Source organism: Cydia fagiglandana, chromosome Z, assembly GCF_963556715.1.
Source record: "Cydia fagiglandana chromosome Z, ilCydFagi1.1, whole genome shotgun sequence".
Lineage (NCBI taxonomy): Eukaryota > Metazoa > Arthropoda > Insecta > Lepidoptera > Tortricidae > Cydia > Cydia fagiglandana.
In genome coordinates this window covers 13929337-13952638 of record NC_085959.1, presented here as the reverse complement: position 1 = coordinate 13952638, position 23302 = coordinate 13929337, and the positions used below count along the sequence as shown (strand labels likewise).

Below are 23302 nucleotides of genomic sequence, written 5' to 3'. Positions count from 1 at the left end.
GGTAGATCCTCCGTTCAGCCACCAGCAGTGCGTATTCCTCTCTTTGTGTTAGGGTCCAGGCTTCGCATCCGTACATCAAGATCGGTCTGATTATAGTCGTGTATATACGGAGTTTCGTCTTTCTGGTCATTAGCCTGGACACCAACACTTTATGAAGAGCAGCTGTGCACCGGAGCGCGTTCTGAATTCGGGTTTGGATCTCCTCTTCCCTCCGATTGCTGTCTGTGACGATACACCCAAGATATTTAAATTTCTCTACACCTTTGTAAGAGGTTTGTCCTATAGTGAGATCTTTCCTACGAATAGTTATTTCTGTATCGCTTCATATGAAGGTACTCAGTTTTCTCCCGACTAATTCGTAGGTCAACCTTCACTGCCTCTTCCTCAACGAGCAAAATGACGGTGAAAACGGGAGTCGGCCTAACAGACCAGTTTGATGTCGGTATGGGTCTCAAGCAAGGGGATGCGCTCTCTCCCATACTTTTCAACTTGGTGCTCGAATATGTCACCAAGAAAGTTATAGCCTCTGGTGGCGGAGTAGAGTTGAACGGTAGCCACCGAATTATTGGGTATGCAGACGACCTAGCCCTCCTGGGGGAAAACGAGGCGGATGTCCGTAGGGCTGCTCAGAGCCTAGAGGACAGGCGAAACATCCTGCGTAAAAATCTCAAAAATCTAGGTTTCGTACTCGACTGTTTCCTCCTCCAAAACTTAACCAATCAAACTTAAATAACCAAAAAGAAGAAAACAATGTTATATGCTTTAGGTCAATTTAAATTCATTACATACACTTAAATTCGTTTTGGAACGTTTATGCATAATTGCTATTTAACAAGTTTCATACAAAATTAAATTTAGCAAAAACGTTTCAAACTCTTTTTACCTATTTATATGCCCCTTGTATTATGTATTTACAAAAAATATGCATATCATTCAATAACCAGTTTGGCATTCCACAGTAAAACCAATAGTATTTGCCTGAAATAATTACAGGGAAAAAGTGTACCGCTAAAACACAAAATTGCGTTTATCTCAAAATGGGGTCGCTGTGGGTTGGAACGTTTTCGCGTAACTACGTCCAAATGTACAATATATACTTGGTCAAGCAGATCTTGTCAGTAGAAAAAGGCGGCAAATTTGAAAAATGTAGGCGCGAAGGGATATCGTCTCATAGAAAATTTGAATTTCGCGCCTTTTTCTACTGACAAGATTTGCTTGACCATCTATACCTACTTTTGAATGCGAACTCTGAAGATCTACTTGGAAAAGTTATCCAGGGTGGCAGATACTTTTGGCGCGTTGTTTCATCAGATGCTACTATTGATGCTGGCTGTACTACGCTCTCCCATTATCCTACACAATATCAGTTTCGGAGCCGACATTTGCACAAGTACCTACCTACGTCGAAGCTACGTTTTTTCACAGTGCTGAACCTAGTCGACATTCGTTCCATTCTATTTTTAACCATCCACAAAATCGTCCAGCTAATATTTGATATAATAAATTATCTGGGAGGAATATAGGATGGGTTTAGAGTCGGATAATGTTAAATAAATAAGGCAAAATTATATTTACTATTTACAAACTTGTATAAGAGTTATCAGTTTACTAGCCCCTTAACCACAGAATGCGACTGCTCTATCCAAGATTATGCCCATTTCGACAAGAATAGCAAAAGTTATGAAAATTGTATAAAATACAGCTAGAACACAGCCCACTGTTTTCCTGAGAGTAAACTTTCCTATGTATAGAGTTATCCAAAGACATGTGACCGCTACTAATAAAGAGCCTACTACAAAGTCGATGCCAGTAGAGTTTATGTACACGACGGCATCTTCGCCCCGCGCAAGCAGCGTCAGCGTGCGGATCAGCCAGGGCAAACCCAAGGCGAACAAAATAGCCAAAGAGTTGGCCCCTAACGCGTTCGAGACTCCCATACCGCCTTCGCCTGGAAACAAAATTACAGTGTGAGTAAAATATATCAGTTTTACTATTACTATAAGACAAGGTATTATGAAAATACAACTTGCCATAATTGATATCAATAGAGGAATCCCGCGTAGGAAAGCTTCCGAGGGAAAACAAAACAAACATTTAGAGAAGATAAATATGTAGTACACTACGATACAAGTGCGAAAAGTAGGTAATTCCTTTTTCACCTCAGCAGCTCGAACAAGGGTACTTTGCTTCTTAAAAACAGTGAGCAAAATGCGATTTTGCTCACTGAGTCATTTTGTCTCACTCAGTTAGCAAAATCGCATTTTGCTCACTTAGTGAGACAGTATGAGTGAGCAAAATCGCATTTTGCTCACTGAGTGAGACAAAATGTCATTCAAGTGACTTTTATAGTCAAATGTCATTTCAACATGCGGGGTCTAATACAAGTTCGATATACTTGGGTTCTATTATCTCTGTCCCTCTAGGTATGTTCTCACTGCTTAGGGTGAAAAATGTTGTGTACTACACGAGATCAAAGTTATTTACATCTCGTGCGCTTTTGAATCCCTTACTACGCTCAAGATTCTAAATTAGATTTATATTATAGAATCTTTCGCTTGCACGGGACTCAAAATAAGCACTCGAAGAAATATCAAACTTTGATCTCTTGTTGTACAAATAACTATTCCCGTCCTAGGGCGGTAAAGTAGCTCCATGTACTGTAAAAAATCATTATAAAAAAATGTTTAATAAAATGTTTGAAATAACTCTTTTTGGTCTTCACTCACATTGCGTAGATATTAAAACCGTTTAAACTTTATCTATGAGATATAACTATCTGCTCGTAAGTCTTCTGTCTATTACATTATATGTATATCCCACCAAAAACATAAATGTAAAAAAGGAGAGCCAAGTTCAATACAAAAATTATGCTTGGCTGTGGGGCTCGCCGCAAAAAGAATGAAGATCTAAATGAGTGCCACTGCCAAGTTCTATGCAAAATCCAAATATGTATTTATAGGAACAAAATAACATTATAAACAAGTATTAGAGTCTGGCTACTGAAATTTTACACAAATGTTTGGCGGGAAATTCAAAAAATCTTGGGCTGGTCACACTTTGTGTAGTAGGAATAATAGTTATGATACTAGACAATATTTTTGATTTTCTGTGCACAAGTAAGGTACCTAAGGAAATAAGTAAAATAAATGTTTACGTGCACTCAAAGTCAGCTCACATAAATTCTACCACTATTTAAAGTACAGTCAACGACAAACACATATGTTTACGTTCCAATATTTAGATTTTATGGATATTTTTCAAAACTTTTAATTTATCCCTTTCTTTATACACTTGTCCTGTTTATGAGATTCAGGCATTAATAAATTCACGTACTTAATCAAAGTAATAGGCAAATGTTACAACTCGTACTTAAAGTATCAAAATATTTATAGAGCACCAACCTCCTAATTTGTTTACATTTGGTTACGAATTGTAAACATTGCAGTTTTTCGTTATATAACGCTACACGTCGACATCGCCCATTGTCGTAATTATTTACGAGCTTAAATACTAGTTTGCAAACCTCACTCAGTATAGAAATTATTAATATTATTTAAAATAAACCCCTTATAAACCGCAAACAATTTGAATGAATGACATAAATTGACAACTGACTTTTAGCTTTTTTTTAAATCATAGACAATTGGTGATACAACAACGAAATATCTGTCAACAATTTTTGGCTAGCCAGACTCTAAACTCTATTTCTTTGCTTTATTGGATACCTATAACAATTGCTGTTATTTAAAAAAATGTGAGATCTTAAAGTAGGTTAGATTTGACTTGGCCAGTTTTCATTATATCAATCATTTTATATATATTGTAATTCTGATAAAACCTGGCCAAGCCAAATCTAACCTACTTTAAGATCTCACATTTTTTTAAATAACAGCAATTGTTATAGGTATCCAATAAAGCAAAGAAATAGAGTTTAATACTTGTTCATAATGTTATTTTGTTCCTATAAATACATATTTGGATTTTGCATAGAACTTGGCAGTGGCACTCATTTAGATCTTCATTCTTTTTGCGGCGAGCCCCACAGCCAAGCATAATTTTTGTATTGAACTTGGCTCTCCTTTTTTACATTTATGTTTTTGGTGGGATATCAATACTTTTTGTAAAGAAAACTAGGCAGGTATTGAGATTTAATGTTTTTTCTTGTGTTTCCGCTGTATGGTTTTTACTTCTGTTCTTTGTATAATTATGTGGTGCCGCGCGCCGCCGACGACACACCGTTGGCCGGTTGTTTAGAGCGTATTACAAGTTTTTTGTATGGGGACACCACTTATTTTTTGACTAAACTTTATTTTAATATAGCAAATATAATAATACATATATTGGGGTAGTTTCAAATATCTGCTTGTAACGGTTCCAACGCTACAATAAAAAAAAAATTTTGTATGGGGACCCCCCCTATTTTTTAACTTTTTTTTGTTTTTAGATTTTTTCCTACGCTTACACACAATAACCGAGCTGGATTCCAAATTTCATCCTTCTAGGTCATCTGGAAGTAGGTTAGGTTTAGGTACTTATATGTCAGTCACAATAAAAAATGTTTTTTTTGTATGGGGACCCCCCCTATTTTATAACTTTTTTTTATTTTTAGATTTTTTCCTACGCTTTCACACAATAACTGAGCTGGATTCCAAATTTCATCCTTCTAGGTCATCTGGAAGTAGGTTAGGTTTAGGTACTTATATGTCAGTCCCAATAAAAAATGGTTTTTTTGTATGGGGACCCCCCCTATTTTTAAACTTTATTTTATTTTTAGATTTTTTCCTATGGTTACACACAATAACCGAGCTGGATTCCAAATTTCATCCTTCTAGGTCATCTGGAAGTAGGTTAGGTTTAGGTACTTATATGTCAGTCCCAATAAAAAGTGGTTTTTTTGTATGGGGACCCCCCCTATTTTTTAACTTTATTTTATTTTTAGATTTTTTCCTACGGTTACACACAATAACCAAGCTGGATTCCAAATTTCATCCTTCTAGGTCATCTGGAAGTAGGTTAGGTTTAGGTACTATAAGTCATAAGTCAGTCTTAAAATTTACGACTTTTTGACCTTCATACCTTTATAACCGTTTGAGCTAGCTTCATGAAATTTGGGCTTCTAGATATCCTTATGGATATAATTAAACACACGTAGTTTTATGTGTTTACGTCAAAGATGTTTTGAGTTATAGAAGGGTCAAAAGTGGCACCAAGTGGTTCGTGTAATATTACACTCGGCGCTGGCTAGCCAGTTCCTTTGCTTGAACTTGGCTTGACACGCTGCCGCGTGTCTAGATGACTCAGCGCAAGTCATTTCCTCGCCGCTGGTCGGAGAAGTGCTTTACTGTAATTTGATTAAGCCATTCGGTTGCTTAATCGGGCCCTATTGTGCGTGAAATCGATTTTCGTGTGTTGCACCTTGTACACAAGGAGGTCGCGAAATCCAATTATAACCATAGATTGTGGTCACTTGAATCAATAGTCCAACAATGATAAACTTAGATGGCAAACAAAGTACTTTGATGGCATTATATACCTACAAAAGAAAAAGTGACTAAGTGCTCAGAACTGGGATCGACCCAGTTTCTTCTGCTTTAATAATTCTAAAGCTTCATGAATATTTCTATTTTTCTGGCAAAACTTTGTTTTACAGTCCGGCATTATTATTCCGTTAATTATTTATATTCTCGAGTATCCGACACATGCCAATTAACTATGAATATTGACAGTTTGAACGTACCTCTTCTAGACATGATGAATATAGAACACGCTTCTGGTAGGCACCCTCCGAAGGCCAGGAATGTCATCCCCATCACCGAGTCGGGAATGAAGAATGTGTGACCTGAAAAAGCCCACACGAATTTAGAATAGGGAAGTTTCCTCTCATTAAAATACATTATTTCACACCTCACGAAATAAAGCCCAGGTATTATTAGAAAAATATAGATAGCAGTTATTTTTACACATAAATCGTGTAGAAATAAAAATCGCATTAATATTTAATTATAAATTAATCTGTTACCGAGAACGGCCAATCTGTTGCTTCGGCATTATAAATTCAAATTGGAATTATCGATAACCATATTACAAGCTATCAATCCATTTCGCCGAATGATTTGCATAACTTCATTTGATATTTCTATAAATGGTGCTCGTAACTCTGAAGAAATTTAATTGCGTATTTCTGAGGCCAATAGACAAAACAAAAATAACAAGAGCGCTTTGGCCAAACCAATTTCTATTGGATTAATGATGTCATGAACAAAACAAAATGCCGATACTTAAAAAAGCTAATGGCTTTTTTATAATACAAATTTAATAAAACAAAAATTTACTTAATTACGTAAAATCAACCTTTAAATTACCTCCGACGTTTCGATGTCGACATTACCCTTGTGGTCTAAACTAGATTACACCGATGCAACTTCGCAATCTAAAAGGCTTTTTTTTATTGCTAATTAATGAATGATAACACAGTTATCGAAAATTATCACTTATAAAGAAATCTTATCCTGTGCATTCTATAATTACATTTTAATCTACAGATAAATATGGTAAGGAATATATCGTTTTCATAAGGGTCTTCTCGAGCACCCTGCCTACCTACCTACGAATGAGTTTCGTGCCTTTCTAAAGTGAACTACCTTAACACAAACAGAATAAAGCAATAAAAAACTTAAGTAATGAAAATATAGTTTAAAGTAGTACCTATTCAAAAAGGACGAATCAGACGCTCGCTCCCTTCAGAGTTTATACAGGGTGGAAAGGCACGACGATCCTTCCCGGAAGTATTAGGTCGTTTAAGTGATACAGAGCAGATTGGTAATGGTAAGACTCGTTCATTGAGTAAAAAATAAAAATACCAAATTTTCTACTTTTTAACTGTGGTGATAACCCTGTAGCATGTGCACATGACGGCTAGGTTAAGGATCTCCGTCGGGAAAGCTCGGGACTTTACGCCTTTTTCCGATCGTTGACAGAATCGCAATGATGTATGAATGACGCATAAATGACAAATAAATCAAATGAATGCAAAAATATTACAAACAATTTTATTACTTCCTTAGATAATTACTTTTTGCCAATATTTAACACTATCTTCTCTTCACATACGGTTTTCAAATGCACCTCCGTGTCTTATAATGTACGCCGCAGCCCGCACCCGACCCCGCGCACATTCCCCATGCGATAGTGTATGCTCTTCGTCATTTTTCCTCCGCAGATTGTCAAAAGCAGCAATTAGCCTTTAATGTCTCATTTCGTCCACAGTTTCACATTCAGTTTGGTACACCATATCTTTTACACAGCCTGACAAATTTAAATAACCACGAGCATCTAACAACGGCATTATTATTTGAAGAATATGACATTACATAATTAAAGTTAAATGACAATTTAATTTCAAACATCAGACGTCTTGTCTATTTCCTACCACGTAAGAAGGTTTGTTAGTTCGGTACCTATTTAAAAAGTATTTATTCTTGATTTATTCTTAGTATTTCATTTTTGCAATTTTATTATTTTAGATAGTTTCCAATTATTCGAAAATAATTTTGTGAAACGTGTTAAGAAACTAAAACCTTTTTTATGTCAAGGAAACCAGAGATATTTATAAGACGATTGCGTACTTTTGAGTGGTTGTCAATGTCACAATTTGAACTGTCGTTGTAAACAATGTTGTGGTTAGTATAATTAATATTAAGGAATAACATAACTACTTCATTCAAGTATTGAACAAGTGGAACCACTAAGAAAGCGAAAATCCTGCAACGATTCTTACCGTGTTGTAAGCAGACCTAAGAATAGTTGGATGGCAACAAATTAGTACAATTTCCTGTCGTATACTGATTGTTTACAAGTAAGTTCATTGACCCTGTCATCTGTTAGGGTTAGAACAAAGTAGTTTTTTGCATGGATGTTTAAAAGGCCATAATTTCGAAACGGTTGCCCGTATTAACATAGTTTCTATGGAGAAAATATAGAGCTTAGGCTAAACAATCCGCCTTTTGCGGAAAGGATCGTCGTGCCTTTCCACCCTGTATATTTAATACTAAAAGATTCAAACCTAGAACTGTCATGCTCCACGTGACGCAGTAGGAGTTGACTCCGATCCAGATGATGCACATGAAGAAAGCGAACGGGTACCACTTCCGCCTCGTGACCGGCGAGGGCACCGTCATTCCCAGCAGCACCTTCAGCGGCCTAGTGTACAGCCACCAACATTTATATAGCCAGCCCTTCTCTTGTGGGAACCTGAACCAACTCTTCTTAGGCTTACTTGAGTCATCTGTAAAAAAAAACATATTTTATACATTTATGTGTTTCATAGTGGTTTCATATGCACAATTGTATTCCAAAAATGCACATTAAAAGGTATGACAAAATTTGGCAAAACAATGGAATATTTAGGTATTAAAATGAAGGCTAAGTAATTAAAGTTCTTAACTACGTTTTTTTAATAATCCAGTTAAGTATGTATATCGATAATTAATCGAATATCTAATATTACGTCGATAATGATATCCGCTTATGTTAATGTAAATGTGTTATTTAGATTAAGCATACTTAATTCCAATTACCTAATGCTCAAAAAATTATGAATGAAAGTTAAATAAGTGCTCATTTTGTTGTTTAGTCTGTAAATTTTATATATGACAGACAGTGCAGATTATGAAACCGAATCTGTAAAGTACCAGTCATTGGTAGGTAGGTTTATGTACCTATTTTTGTACACAAATCACTATTGACAAACACATTTGTTGCATGAAGAGGCATTTATTTTTCAGATTTTATATGTAATTAAATAATATAATTTTGCTCTCGATTTTGAGGCGAATGAGCAACACAATCACAAAGTTATAAGTATATGTAGATACAGCGCGTCCTTTTGAGTGCTCCACTACGCTAGTGATTTTATCATAGAATCTTTCACATGGGATGTATATAACTAAATAAGCAATAACGATATTTGCTCTTTTATCGAAAAAATACTTAACTATTTAGGCCCGTAAGATGTTAGCTGTCATAGTCTACTTAAAGTACCTACCGGCGTCTACATTCTTGCTATCGCCATTGACGGCACGGCTGTTGGAATCTTTGTCTACGCCTTCTTCCACAGGTTTGTCAAGTTCTTCTGTATTGGGAATGCTCGCCCTGTCGTTTACTACAAGGCAAATAATATTAATATTAAACAAAAAAAATACTTTGATTATGATATTTAATTCGATCGAACGTAAAGGTTCAAGGGTATTCAAACCAACTTACTGTCTTCAGTTTGGCGCTTGAAGCACTTGTTGAATAGCTTACTAAGGAAGTTGAAAAGCCGCACGCTGTTGAACATAAGGATGAAGTAGAGGACGTACAATATGGCCAGTACCAGAGCTTCGTACCAGTCCACCTGACCGTCCCACACGATGACCACCAGAACGCTAACGTTGACAATATAAATGAGAACGTCTCTAGTAACTGGCACAGGCTCAATTTTGATTACCTGAAAATAAATTTATTTTGATACGCACGTACATACTTTATCTTCACTTCGTTTATGTATGTATGCTGTGTGTTTAGTCACATTCAACATTTTCAAACTAAATTTAAACCACCTCCCAGTGAAAAAAAAATGAATGAATGAATGAGGAATCTCATTCCGCAGTAGGAAAGTATGTCGACCGTCATTGAAAAAAGTACGATTAAGTATCATTAGAATTTAGATAAAAGGATTTACTTAGTAGGAAAATATCTAATCGTACCAAAAAAAAAAACATTTTAAGTAATAGTTGATTTTTTTCGCTATCATTTGAATATCATTAGAATTAAGATAAAAGGAGACTCATGTCATCGTGACGTACATCTTAGTACGTGAAAGGGGGTCCCAGGAGGCTTTCATTTTATCTAGGTTATTCCAAACGTGATGGATACGATACGAAGATTACCTTGAAGGTGATAAGAAGTTACATAACCAGGCCGCCTAGCCAAGGTTACAATCGCTATCGCTTCGACAACGAAAAGCATTATGTATCTCTATCACTCTTCCACATGAGTGTGACAGTGACAGTTGCGTTTCGATCGCTACGGAGCGTTAGCGATTGGCATCTTGGCTACGCGGCCTGTTTTGAATAATTAATTAGTGTTCTTTATCGATCAACCCAACCGAAAGATTTTACATTCTGTTAGGTGAACAAGTTTACTAGATTTTATAGTCAACCAGAGGCAAACTGTGCATTTGGAGTTTTTATTATGTTTTTGAGAGTTTGTCTCCTCAGCATTATTGGTTGGGAATCGGATAATTTAAGTCGGCTGTTTTGATGAGTAGTTAAGTATCCCTTTGTGTCTTTTTTTTTTCCTTTTGTTTCAGAATTTATTCCTTCCGACTGCAATTATTCAGTTAATTACTAATAACAAGGCACAATTGTTAAAGTAAAATACGAGCCCCGATGCATATGTTTTCGTCAGGTGACCCCATTTTTTGAAGTTCTCGCGTTTGTTCAAAAATAATATTTTTGTTTAAAAATTACTAATATTCAATGCTTATACTAATGTAATTTAATTTTATATGGTAATACTCTGCAATAACTAAATCCAAATACAAGAAATACCGTTTGTACTGAAAGAAAAAAAATAATGATTTTTTATTTATTTTTTGACAGGTAGGATTACAACATATGTGAAAAGGGCTATTACCAGGGAAAGCAATAGGGCTCTGCCAATGTACTGAAAATTTTGTTTCGAGCCCATGCATGCAGCAGTGCTGTAAGAGAGGACAATATGATTTGGACAACGTTTTTGAAAACTCCTTTTTTTCAGCAATAAAAGTCTCATGCAATTTTATTATACGATCAAAATAAACTACATTATACATTGCTATTATGGTTCCCATTACTGGGTCATTATATGTTCATGTGTAAAATTTATTAAAATAAACAAAATTGTTGCGCGGAACTAGACGAAATCATTTGCATCGGGGCTCGTAATAGATAATTCTTGTCTGAATTTAGACCTTGGTTAGTTATTTCATGTCGTGTAATAAGTGCTTGTGGTCCCACGGAAGCAAAGTCGGGTCACTAATTAGAAATATAATTCAATTCTTAATATCTCAAGTTTATTTTTTGGCTGGAAGACTGGGATCCCTAAGACTGAAATTAAGGTTAAAGGGTTAAGCCGCTAAATAAGTATATGACTGTACTCTAATTAATACCCTAATTAATAAAGACATATTTCACGATAGCAGGTCAGTTGTTTTGGCAGCGTGCGCTGCGTGCGTCGTCCTTTATCTTGTTATTTAATACCTAATGATTAATTGTCTGTTTATCGTATCCTTTACATTTATCGCATTAGTGCCTATTAAGTCATGATTTATCGTCGTCAAAGTAAAATGACAAAATTAATATGCGAACCCACTCTGATAGCAGCAATGCCGCCGATTGCGGCCACGCCGAGGGCGTTAAAGATGGCGGAGCCGATGATGGTCCCGATGCCCATGTCAGATTCGGTGATAAACGTAGCGATGACGTTAACGAAGAATTCCGGAGCCGAGGTCGCCACTGACATGAACGTCGCTGCTGCTACATTCTAAAACAGGCAAAAGATTATTTATTTTATTTTATTTATTAAGTACTATTAATAGCAATCGATTGAATTGCAATCGCGTCGAATAAATAATTAGATGAACACCTCTATGAGAGTAAATTTATATATGGAGTAGCTTGACGTTTTTTCTATACTCTATATTTAGCACATTCATTTATTTCCAAATGTAACGTTTAAGTAATAAAAATACGTTAAAACACATTTATAAAATGTGTTTAGGACAACCAAAAGTGATTTGAAGGGACCGTCATATGGACCATCATTCGATGCGAAAGGTACAATCCCTCAGCTGTGGGAAAGCCCCGACGGCCCCGACAGGCTCGATCAACTTTGATATTTATGACATATATAAAAATGCTAAATTGTTAGGGCCCGATCACAGCTGAGGTGATAAGTAGGTACAGGTTGGCCCAAAATACGTTGGCAAAAATGTATACTGCGGAACATAAGAAAAATCTGCATGGCTTTGTAGCTCACCTGTGGTATTTTTAAATCATCGCAAATATTTTCCACGCACGGTATAAAAAAGTCGTTGCATACTATAGCCAGCAGTGTGAACGAATATATGCCAAAGATCGCATATAGGATGAACGCTCCTGCTCGCAATTGATCGTCTGCAACATAAGTTTAATAGTTAGCTACTTATTAAAAACCGATTATTTATCTGTTGGCTTTACTTAGAACTGATCTCCAAAATACAGGTATGTCACGCAAACTAATAACCGCAAACATCGGATTCTTGGGGGCAAATTGTATGACGGTATCCCTATCCCTCATACAATTTGCCCCCAAGAATCCGATGTTTCCTAATAAGTTAAAAATCTCCGTTAAAACATAAATCACTGAATTCATATAAAAAAGTGGTATATATATATAGGTGTAACTTATTCCTAAACAAAAAAATAGGGTCGGGTGGGTTGCACCAATTGCTAAATCTGTTGAGTAATATTAATCAGTCTGTTAAGAAGGATTGGTGCAACTGCCCCTTAGTTATAAAATGTACTTGCCGTTAAATAATCCGTCGGGAAAACTCTCGATCGAATTACCCTCGACACACGATGACTCGGCTAAGACATTATCATAGAGTTCTGTTCTTGTGCGCATCCACGGCGTCCAGTGCCACACATCTCGCTCCTCCTCCAACTTTCTCGACAACTCTTCCTTCATATAAACTATGTCCCCATTTTTATTGACTACAGCTAAATACACCGTTTCGTCAGTGACATCTGAAAAGAACACGCTTCCGCATTATTATTAGTGTAACATAATTCTACTCGTACATGGCTTGGCGCCGTAAGTCCTACGAGTAGACTAATCTTTTCACATGAATCGATGACCAAATTTTGACGCCGACAACGCATTGCCACTTTAGATAAGGCAGCAGCTGGTATTGTATTTTCTGTTTTACTATATTCAGGATAAATCGGGACTTGCGTACTGTAAAACACTGATCAGACGCTTCAGTAAGTTAAAAATGTAGTATATGCTGTCAACCATAAATCTAGAACCTAAAAGACGAGACAAACTGTCAACTTACTAAGTAATTACTTTAAAAAACTGGTCAAGTGCGAGTCGGACTCGCGTTTCAAGGGTTCCGTACATCTCACAATTTTCGACAATTTTTTTTTTGTACGTGTAACATGACGTGAGTGAAACGTCTTGAAAAACCCGAATGAGTCGATCAAGTTTTCAACACATGTAAGATGAAGTTTTCTGGCGTGGTGGCTTATATCTCTGCAAATATGCAAAGTAGCTTAGATAGAAAATTAAATGCCGAACAAGAGTACAAGTGTCTAAATGCGAAGACTGAAGACCGAGCTCCGCGTATAGCTGAAAACTCGGAGCGTCCGACGGGTCGCGCTTCCTACAACTTTCGCAAGTGTTTTAAAATCGAAGGCCGAAGAGAGTTAATACCTACAGGGTGGCCAAAAATACGTGCATTCCCGTAGCCAGGGAGGGTTTGGGATTATACTCGTACCTACTGAGCAACATTTACTATGGGACCCAAAATCGCGAAAAAAATGTATTCTCCCATAGAAAACGGACCAGCCAAAACGTATGAAACAGCCAAATTTTTCTTCGCTATTTCGGGGTTGCACGTCGGCAACGGGAATTCACTTGCTTTATTTTTTGGCCACCCTGTATAGTGCTTTTTAAAACACGTGACAATACCTAGTAAGTAGTAACCCAATCAATCAGTACTACAAGTATCATTGCGGCTGTGTGCCAGATACAGCCTAGTCGCATTTTTAGAGCACCGTACAAAACTTTGTTCACGGTGCTCTTATGGGATCACTTCGGTCTTGCAAATCGGTTAAATGCGTTTTTCTCAAAGACCGTTTGATGTAGGTACCTGAAATTTGGAATAGTTATGGCAAGTACCATCACTAACACTGTGAATAAATCGAAACTGCTTATTTCTGATTTTAGGGGGAAATTTAGGGGTTAAGAGGGGTAGGCTGAATTTTATTTTCAATTGTAAGAATCGTGTGAGGTACCATTAGAAAGCTTGCAAAAAATTGAGTCGATGGACTGATTTTGACTTCATTTTAGAATGCAATAGTTTCGATAAAAAATGCATTTAAAGTTGCAAGTTTTCATACAAAAATTTTCACCTCTGTCCTGGCGATTTTCGGGAAAACTATAGCTAACAGGCAGCTGACCAGTCAATAACCAACTAAAACGAGTATGGAGACAGCGGGAAAATTATCAGGTTAACTCTAACTTTATTAGTTTTTAAACTGCAGCCTGATCTTTGGTTGCTTAGGGCTAGCTAACTGATGCTTACACTGGTCATTCATATTAAGAAGTAATTTAGTAAGAAAGATCCTAACTTAAAACTTTGACATTGAAATTTATGACTTATGTCTTTGATACAAAGTTTAATTCTACTTACTTACTTTTGTGAGATATTTAAATTTTTTTTCTGAATAGCCTACTATAAGTATGAGAGAGTAAAAGATCTGCAAAATGCAACCTTATTATAAAGCAAATAAGTTTAAATTTCGAACGGGCTTTCCAACCAATGGACTATCGCAGTGTGCTCAGTAAGAATCATATTTATTATTGGAGTTTATCAGTTCAAATTTAAATTAAGAATTCCGTTCTTCACTGTCGTTGTGTTTTTTTTTCACATTAGAGCACATAGAGTTAGTAAAGCGATAGAATAGAGATAATAAAGTCATTCAATATTTATTAACAGCTATGGCGTCATCTACCTATAGATTTTACTGAGAGTATCTGATTCGTCGAAACAGTACCTATTCCTTTTCATTAAGTACCATTACATTTATGTATTAATTGTATAAAGTATGTATATTTTTGAACCGATCGGTGAGAGCAGCAACTAGATACTGTACTGTTACGAAAAAAAAATTAAAATTAAAATTCACAGTTTTTGGAAACAAAGGTAAAGTTGACGAAATATAAAGTAAGCCGATCTTGATCAAACTTGTTTGAGTGACAAAAATGTCAGTTAAGATTTGGTACTCATGAATTCCAGTTCTACTAAAATATTTTTGCTTTTAAAAACTGATGTACAATAAGTCCAAAATTGTCCGGTAAGTTAGGTTTAATTCAAATTATACGCAATTCTTTGTAGCAACTCCGCCAATAAGTGGACGGAAACAGGTACTGGACGGCAACCTGACGCAGTTACCCTACTTGTACTAAAACTTAGACATTTATTATTAGGTACTTATTTCTGTGACTTATATGAAACATGAGCAAATTGATTAATACTTTACGTTAATTATATTTTGAGTCAGAAACAAGCCTAACGTCAAAAACCGAGAAATGCCGAATCAGAGACTTAATTGTAATATTATTCCTTTTTGAGTCGTGCCTGCCCAGTCTACAAGTTTAAAATACAACAATTGCGACTATATCAAAGATTATGAGGTTGTATGTATACCCAGTATTTTTGACGGATTTAGTTTTTCATGCTCGAAGTTGCCTGTCAACTCTGACGTATATTAAATTGTCAACTATTTTGGTGTTTGAAAGAATCAATAATTGGCAAAATGCCGTGTAGTGGCAGAAAAAGCCATTCTATACAAAAAAGAATCAATAATAATGAAAATGTTCAGACAAGTGGAAGAATATCATAGTTCAATATGTTGTGGATGCTAGTAAGATGTAAAAACAACAGTTTAGCGGAATGTCAGTTTACGAAATGGTTTGTACAAATTACAGAGAAATTCATAATAATTTGTTTCTACTAGAAATGTGCCTTGACCAAACGTTTTAGATAAACGGTATTAGGCCTATATTATATAAACGTTCTTGATTTCGGTTGGCCGAAATGGGACTTACGATTTTTCCTCTTTTCACCTCCAAGATGAGGTTGATTGTTAGAAAGCTGTAATTTGGTATGGATATACAATCAACCCGACAAGGTGGTAAATAAAATCTTTAATCTCTAAAAAATATATCTAAGGTAGAAGCTTTGTAACTTCTACATTACCTATACTAGCCCAGAGGACTTTAATAAAAGTCCTAACTCCAAGGTCCCAGAGCTCCCAGACATTACCTTCTTATTTCCTAGTCAATAAAATGTACTTATGGGATAAATTAGTATTAGTATCCAAACTTAAAACCACCTAGGGATGTGTCGTACGGTGCTCTGAACACCGTAGTCTTGGCTTCGTGCTTGGCCAATTATTTATTTTATCTTCAGTCCGACTCACGCTTGAAGCTAAAGGCACGCCTCTTCGGGAAGCTCCGGATCTTCGGCCTTATGCGGATATCGGCCTAGGGCCTTCGCAATAGCTGTCTACATCACGTTTCACTTAAACCATTGCGGCTGTGTCCCTAAAAAAACCTAGACCGCATTTTTGTTCTTAAATCCGACTCACGCTTGACTCTAGATTTCTAATAGGTTTTCCTGTCATCTTTAGGTAAAGGACTATTTTGTGTATTTTTTTCAGAATTTTAGACTTAGTAGTTTCGGAGATAGAGGGGGGGGAATGGTCATTTTTTGTCTATTTTCTTGAATAATTTCTAAAAATTTTATCGTAAATTAAAAAAAAAATACAAATGAGATTCTCACAATGAGCTCTTTCGTTTGATATGTAACACGATATAGTTTGCAAAACTTTGATTTTTAATTTTATGGTTTACCACCCAAAAGTAGCCCCTATGTTTAAAATTTATTTGTTGACGTTACAGACCCGTCTTTGGGTCACAGACTTACATATGTGTACCAAATTTCAACTTAATTGGTCCAGTAGTTTTGGAGCAAATTGGCTGTGACAGACGGACGGACAGACAGACGCACGAGTGATCCTATAAGGGTTCCGTTTTTTTCCTTTTGAGGTACGGAACCCTAAAAATTGTGAAAATGGTTTAAAGCATGCAGCGCTGCAAATATTTTAAAACATGACAGATTCAAAATAACTTTAAAAAAAGCTATCTATGTTCCTACAATTCAAAATAATAATTAATTTTTTACCATATAAATGCACTGACAAAATAAATTACTATAAGACATAAATAGGAATATAAAACTAAAACTAACTACAATTAAAATAACTAAAATTAAAAATACCTATCAAAATTTGGTGCCCTCGGGAGGGTGCCCAACACGCAGGCAGCGTTCCCGCGCTGGATTGCGATGGCAATTCGCTGCGCGAGAAAGCTGCCCGCGCGGGGGTCACCCGTTGCCTCCCTCAACCTTTTCCCAAGCGCCTTAATGAGCATATGTGCGCCTCTGCCCCACGAACCAAGTGTCTCGACGCCAAATGCGACGAATTCGTATTGGGCGCCGAGACAGCTGTACTTGGCTAAAATAACGATAATATCATTTATCTCCTAAGTTAGAGTAAATCGCCTTTGGGTAAGAGAAACACATCTAAGTATTACTTTATTTTGCTCGGGCCAAGAGAAGCCATCTGATCATGATCAGTGTTTTTCTTACCCTATAATTTGACTAATTTGTCTGACATATAAAGTTACTGACATATAAGTACGTAAACCAAATTATTGAATTAACTTTGAAGGTTAAAATACGTCCACAAAAAGTTTAAGATACCTTAGCTCTCTTTATTTGCGTAAAAGCATGTTTTTATTTATAAGATTATTATTGTCAAATGAAGACACAGGGCTCTCGCTATTGATACAAGCGACCACATGCAGGGTACAGTGTACAGGGAAGGGCGGGACCCGCGGTGACGTACCTATACGATTTGTGTTACGTGATTATTTGTTGCCAAATTAAGCAACACCACCTAAGAAATAGTGTTTTTCTGTTTTAAAAAATTATTCATGTTATTAAACGAAGCAAGGATAGCTACGGGCGCCCATATGTCCAGACTTATTAATGTAATTAGGTTATTTTCGTTCTTAACAATCGTTTTGTGACTCGGTATTTACCCTTTTGGTAAAAGCTATGTTCGGTCGTAGTGAATCGGACCGATTATCACTCAATATAAACAGATCGATGAGACTATCAGAAAATCACTCATGCTCAGTGGCTTAGGTAAGTGGTAGATTAAACGTCACTAAATTTAGGCACTATTACTCTCCAATCATTTATGAGTCTTATCATCTAAGTAGGTACGTGTATCCTACATAAGGTTAGGTATTTTATTAGTTTATCCTATGACTCATTTTTATACTAATAGTTTTTCACTTTGGTTTGCACTTTTGCGGTTTTCATATTTTAATTAAATATACCTAGTTGATGAAAGTCAGTAACATAACTTACTAAATTCTTCTGTTGCCAAGACATGTGAGATGAAGATGCAAATAACCGTCGTAAGGAGCTTGAGACCCGGCATCACGGTGCTCGAACACGGCCCCGCCGCGCCGCTGCTGCGTGACCCTTAGGAACTTTAACAGAAATCAAATGCCTATGATAATACCAATTCAATAAGTAAGCCTCATGCTTGGCCACACACAACCTATACCAACCTACTCATATTACATTTCATTTCATTTTCATATGTGAAATGCTCGTAGATATTAAATTACGAAGGGCCCCGTACTGAATACCGTAGTTAATGGCTTTTGAATTCGAGCATACTCTAATTACGGTTGATTAGGCCAGCGACTCTAATAATATCCCAATTAGTATGTAAATTTCGTATTACTACGATAATTTTTGTGTGTATAGGACGTCGTGACATGTTGTGAGCAAGCAAGAGGTACACGGAGCGGATGCCTTGAGAGACTCTCTGTATTATAATTATTGTAAATATTATATGTACTTATAGGTATTTAAGGTACGAGTTACGAGTTTGTCATCTTATGCTATGTAGATAAGTATCGTTAGTGAATAATTTCGCGGGGTAATCCTTAAATGATTAAGTAAATAGGTATTGCAACGAACGACCCTTGAGTGGCCATGTCATTGGAATGCAACTTATCTGGGTTATCTTAGCCTGTCATAATTACGGTATTTATATGTATATCTGTCTATCATGTCTATCTATAATTGGGGAAAATACGTAATTAAATAGTTAATCAAATCTAATTATTTTTATTTGTATTCGTATCGCATACCGAGCCAAGCATTTGTCAGGCCTACCAGGCAACCAGCATCAAGACCCATATTAATACTGCGGGCAGACCGTACCTACTGCTAGAATTATTAAGTTAAACAAATTTAATTTTTCAGAGACAACTACCGTCTTTCTAATTAACAAAATTATAAAGAATATGATAATCCGAATAATTTATCTGATAAGACTATCACGATAATGTGCAACTTATAATGGATTATTCCTATAGTCTGATGGTGCGGCCAGACATGCAGGGATTCGGTGAATGATTCGATGAATTCGTGATGGTGTCTCTTTGATTTTCTTTGGATAGTGAGAGACGCCAACACGAATACGAGTATTTCTCCGAATCCCGATATGTGTGGCAGCAGCCTAAGATACAATTACATGCTGGGCTCTACACTAAGTCTCTATATATATGTGACGGGCATCGCGAAACATGGTTCTTTTTAATTCTTGAACCCCAACATTATTTTAAAATAATTGATGTACTTACTGGGTCACAAATTTCTATGAAACTGTACAAAACTTAGCTTAGATCTATCAGTCGCTGAGCAAAACCATTTTGAGATAGCTGACATGTTAATATCCTCGTATATTTGCTCTTATAATTTTTGTACGGGGCACTAACAACATTAAAATAATGTATAACAATGCTAAGCCACTGGACGCCATAAATATTAATACGACTGTACCCTTATAGACTACGATGGTTTCATCGACTAAGTACATTTTTTAACTGATACAATAGAAACAATATAAGTATCACTCCGTAATTATGTAGCCGGCTAAAACCAATGAAACAATATCGGACAAATCGCCATTGCTTGATGTTTAGAAAGTCACAAGTCATATTAACCCAATTGTTATGAGGTATTTACACTCTCTTAAATATTGCCACAGTGTTATTTATTACTTATCTGATAATGAAACAATGACTTTGATACACTTACCTTATTTGAACTGGTGCATAAGTCTTACTAGCTGTATCTGAACAGCCAATAAATAATATATAACAAATATATATTATAGTCGATCTACACTATACCGTTCTAAGAAAACATTCACGACACTGAAAGACAGATATGAATGCGAAGGGTTTTTAAACAGATAATCTGATTTGATAAGACGTCATCGTAATGATTAGTAGATCCAATTACACATAATTCTGCTATATATCGGGCGAGCTAACAATTCATTAACACCAACCTGTGCAGTTCATAGCAGCCCCAGCCCGCTGACACTACACATCAGTAGGCAACAGGTACTATATTAAGATTTCTTGAAGTGATCTCCGCTAAAGCATAAGAAACACTTGATGAGGATGCAGGAGCGCCGTCTAGATCAAGCAAGTACTTTTGTAGTTATGAATGTCGCCATAACCTGCAATGACTGCCGGTATTGCTTTATTGTGTTATGGCCTTATGTTAAATACGTCTTATGTAATTGTTATTAGGGATAATTTTGCGCTGCTTAAGAGAAATAATCTTTAAGAAATGTGTTGTCACATCGTTAAAATACTTAAGGTGAGATTTGTTCTATAATGCGTGATGATGACAAATTCATAACATGTAGGTAGGTATTTATGCACACAATGCAGATTTTATTCTAATATTTACTTATACCATCTACATTTTAGATTATTGAACCCTTAATCTCAATTAATTTGTATTCTTATCCTAGAAAAACACATCAGATATTTTTATCCAGGGTTTTGTTGTATGACCGATTATGATGACAAATCTAATTAAATTAAAATAGTACATTAATTGATTCCCTACGCGGAATATATTGAAAACTATATTTAAATGAAAATAGATAAACAATTTGAAGTTCAACTAAACATTTGTACAGCATAATTATTGTTAGTCTAATTAAGTAGAGGTATCGATACACAAACTTGGTGACAATACAATGGGAGTATTGAGTTACTTATAACTCTCGATTCCTCGGGTCCCTCGTTTGATTATAGGTATGTATTAGGTACCTACCTATGTTGTGTGTTGTTTTGTGTGTCGCTGGCTCAGCGACCCGAAGTGGACCTTGGCCTCCGACATCAACACTAGATTTTGCCATTAGGCACCTATAGCTATTTATTACTATATTAAGGTCTCGTGAATACCATACTACGTCATACCTACTTTCGAGTTATTCGGACACCCAACACGAAATGAATCAGTGAACCGTTTAATTATATTCAAATTCGAAATATTATGAGGATTGATCTCACCAAGTTCGTATAAGGTCGTTTCTCAAAAAGTTGGCACCGCTAGGTTAAAATTTATGTTTTTCAAAAATTTTGCATTTTCGCATTTTTTTTATTGGGATCGTTAAAAGGCAACTTAAACTATTAGAAAATGTGGAAGGGAAGCAATTCCTTCAATTAGTTTGGAAGATATAGGCGTTTGAAATTCAGGTGAATGATATCAAGGGCAGGTGAAAGATATTTTGTCTCCAGGTTATCGATAGTAGAAGCAGGTTATCGAGAAATAAGTACAAATTCCAATGAAAATATTGACAGGTTATCGAGAGGCGTCATTAACCTGTGTCCGTTGCCGTTAACCTGGTTTCTTGTCATCATTCACCTGTAATGATTGTCATCCACCTGTCCACCACATCATTTCAATGCCTTCTAAAAATAATCGAAAAATGTGTCATCTTCGATAAAAAGGGAACTTATTGTCCACCACGATAATTAAAATTTTGGATTCTGACCCACCTCACCTTTGATTCGATTCCCAATTTAACAACAAGTTTCTGTGAACAAGTAAACATTCAATCTTGCTGTCTATTCACCCTGGCAGTACCTAGTGGAACTCAGGTTTGGTGCAACATAGACACACGCTGTTTTGGTCATCCAACACGTCTTGATGAGCACTTGGAAGTGCAGTACCCAAGATAGAGCTGATGCTGAGCCCTCGCAGTACCTACTGGAACTCAGGTTTGATGCAACATAGACACACGCTGTTTTGGTCAGTCGACACGTCTTGATAAGGACTTGGGAGGGCAGTACCCAAGATAGAGCTGATGCTGAACCCTCGCAGTACCTAGTGGAACTCAGGTTTGGTGCAACATAGACACACGCTGTTTTGGTCATTCGACACGTCTTGATGAGGACTTGGGAGAGCAGTACCCAAGATAGAGCTGATGCTGAACCCTCGCGGTACCTACTGGAACTCAGGTTTGATGCAACATAGACACACGCTGTTTTGGTCAGTCGACACGTCTTGATAAGGACTTGGGAGGGCAGTACCCAAGATAGAGCTGATGCTGAACCCTCGCAGTACCTAGTGGAACTCAGGTTTGGTGCAACATAGACACACGCTGTTTTGGTCATTCGACACGTCTTGATGAGGACTTGGGAGAGCAGTACCCAAGATAGAGCTGATGCTGAACCCTCGCAGTACCTAGTGAAACTCAGGTTTGGTGCAACATAGACACACGCTGTTTTGGTCATTCGACACGTCTTGATGAGGACTTGGGAGAGCAGTACCCAAGATAGAGCTGATGCTGAACCCTCACAGCACCTAGTGGAACTCAGGTTTGCTGCAACATAGACACACGCTGTTTTGGTCATCCAACACGTCTTGATGAACACTTGGAAAAGTGGTTACTAAGATAGAGCTGATGCTGAACCCTTGCAGTACCTAGTGGAACTCAGGTTTGGTGCAACATAGACACACGCTGTTTTGGTCATTCGACACGTCTCGATGAGGACTTGGGAAAGCAGTATCCAAGATAGAGCTGATGATGAACCCTCGCAGTACCTAGTGGAACTCAGGTTTGGTGCAACATAGACACACGCTGTTTTGGTCATCCAACACGTCTTGATGAACACTTGGAAAAGTGGTTACTAAGATAGAGCTGATGCTGAACCCTCGCAGTACCTAGTGGAACTCAGGTTTGGTGCAACATAGACACACGCTGTTTTGGTCATCCAACACGTCTTGATGAACACTTGGAAAAGTGGTTACTAAGATAGAGCTGATGCTGAACCCTCGCAGTACCTAGTGGAACTCAGGTTTGGTGCAACATAGACACACGCTGTTTTGGTCATTCGACACGTCTTGATGAGCACTTGGGAAAGCAGTACCCAAGATAGAGCTGATGCTGAACCCTCGCAGTACCTACTGGAACTCAGGTTTGATGCAACATAGACACATGCTGTTTTGGTCATTCGACACGTCTTCATGAGCACTTGGGAGCGCAGTACCCAA

General features: G+C 36.8%; 1 protein-coding gene across 1 annotated transcript; it reads right to left on the bottom strand.

Moving 5' to 3' along the window:
• Nucleotides 1–1446: 1446 nt before the first annotated feature.
• Nucleotides 1447–20325, bottom strand: LOC134678701 (sodium/potassium/calcium exchanger 3-like). Its single transcript, XM_063537358.1, has 10 exons — nt 20039–20325; nt 18290–18414; nt 12591–12809; nt 12061–12197; nt 11395–11565; nt 9262–9487; nt 9044–9160; nt 8063–8284; nt 5738–5839; nt 1447–1948 (listed from the first exon to the last, which is right to left on the bottom strand). Exons 2-10 carry the CDS (start codon nt 18360–18362, stop codon nt 1617–1619), a joined length of 1599 nt encoding a protein of 532 aa, XP_063393428.1. The 5' UTR covers nt 18363–18414; nt 20039–20325; the 3' UTR covers nt 1447–1616.
• Between the last annotated feature and the right edge of the window lie 2977 nt (nt 20326–23302).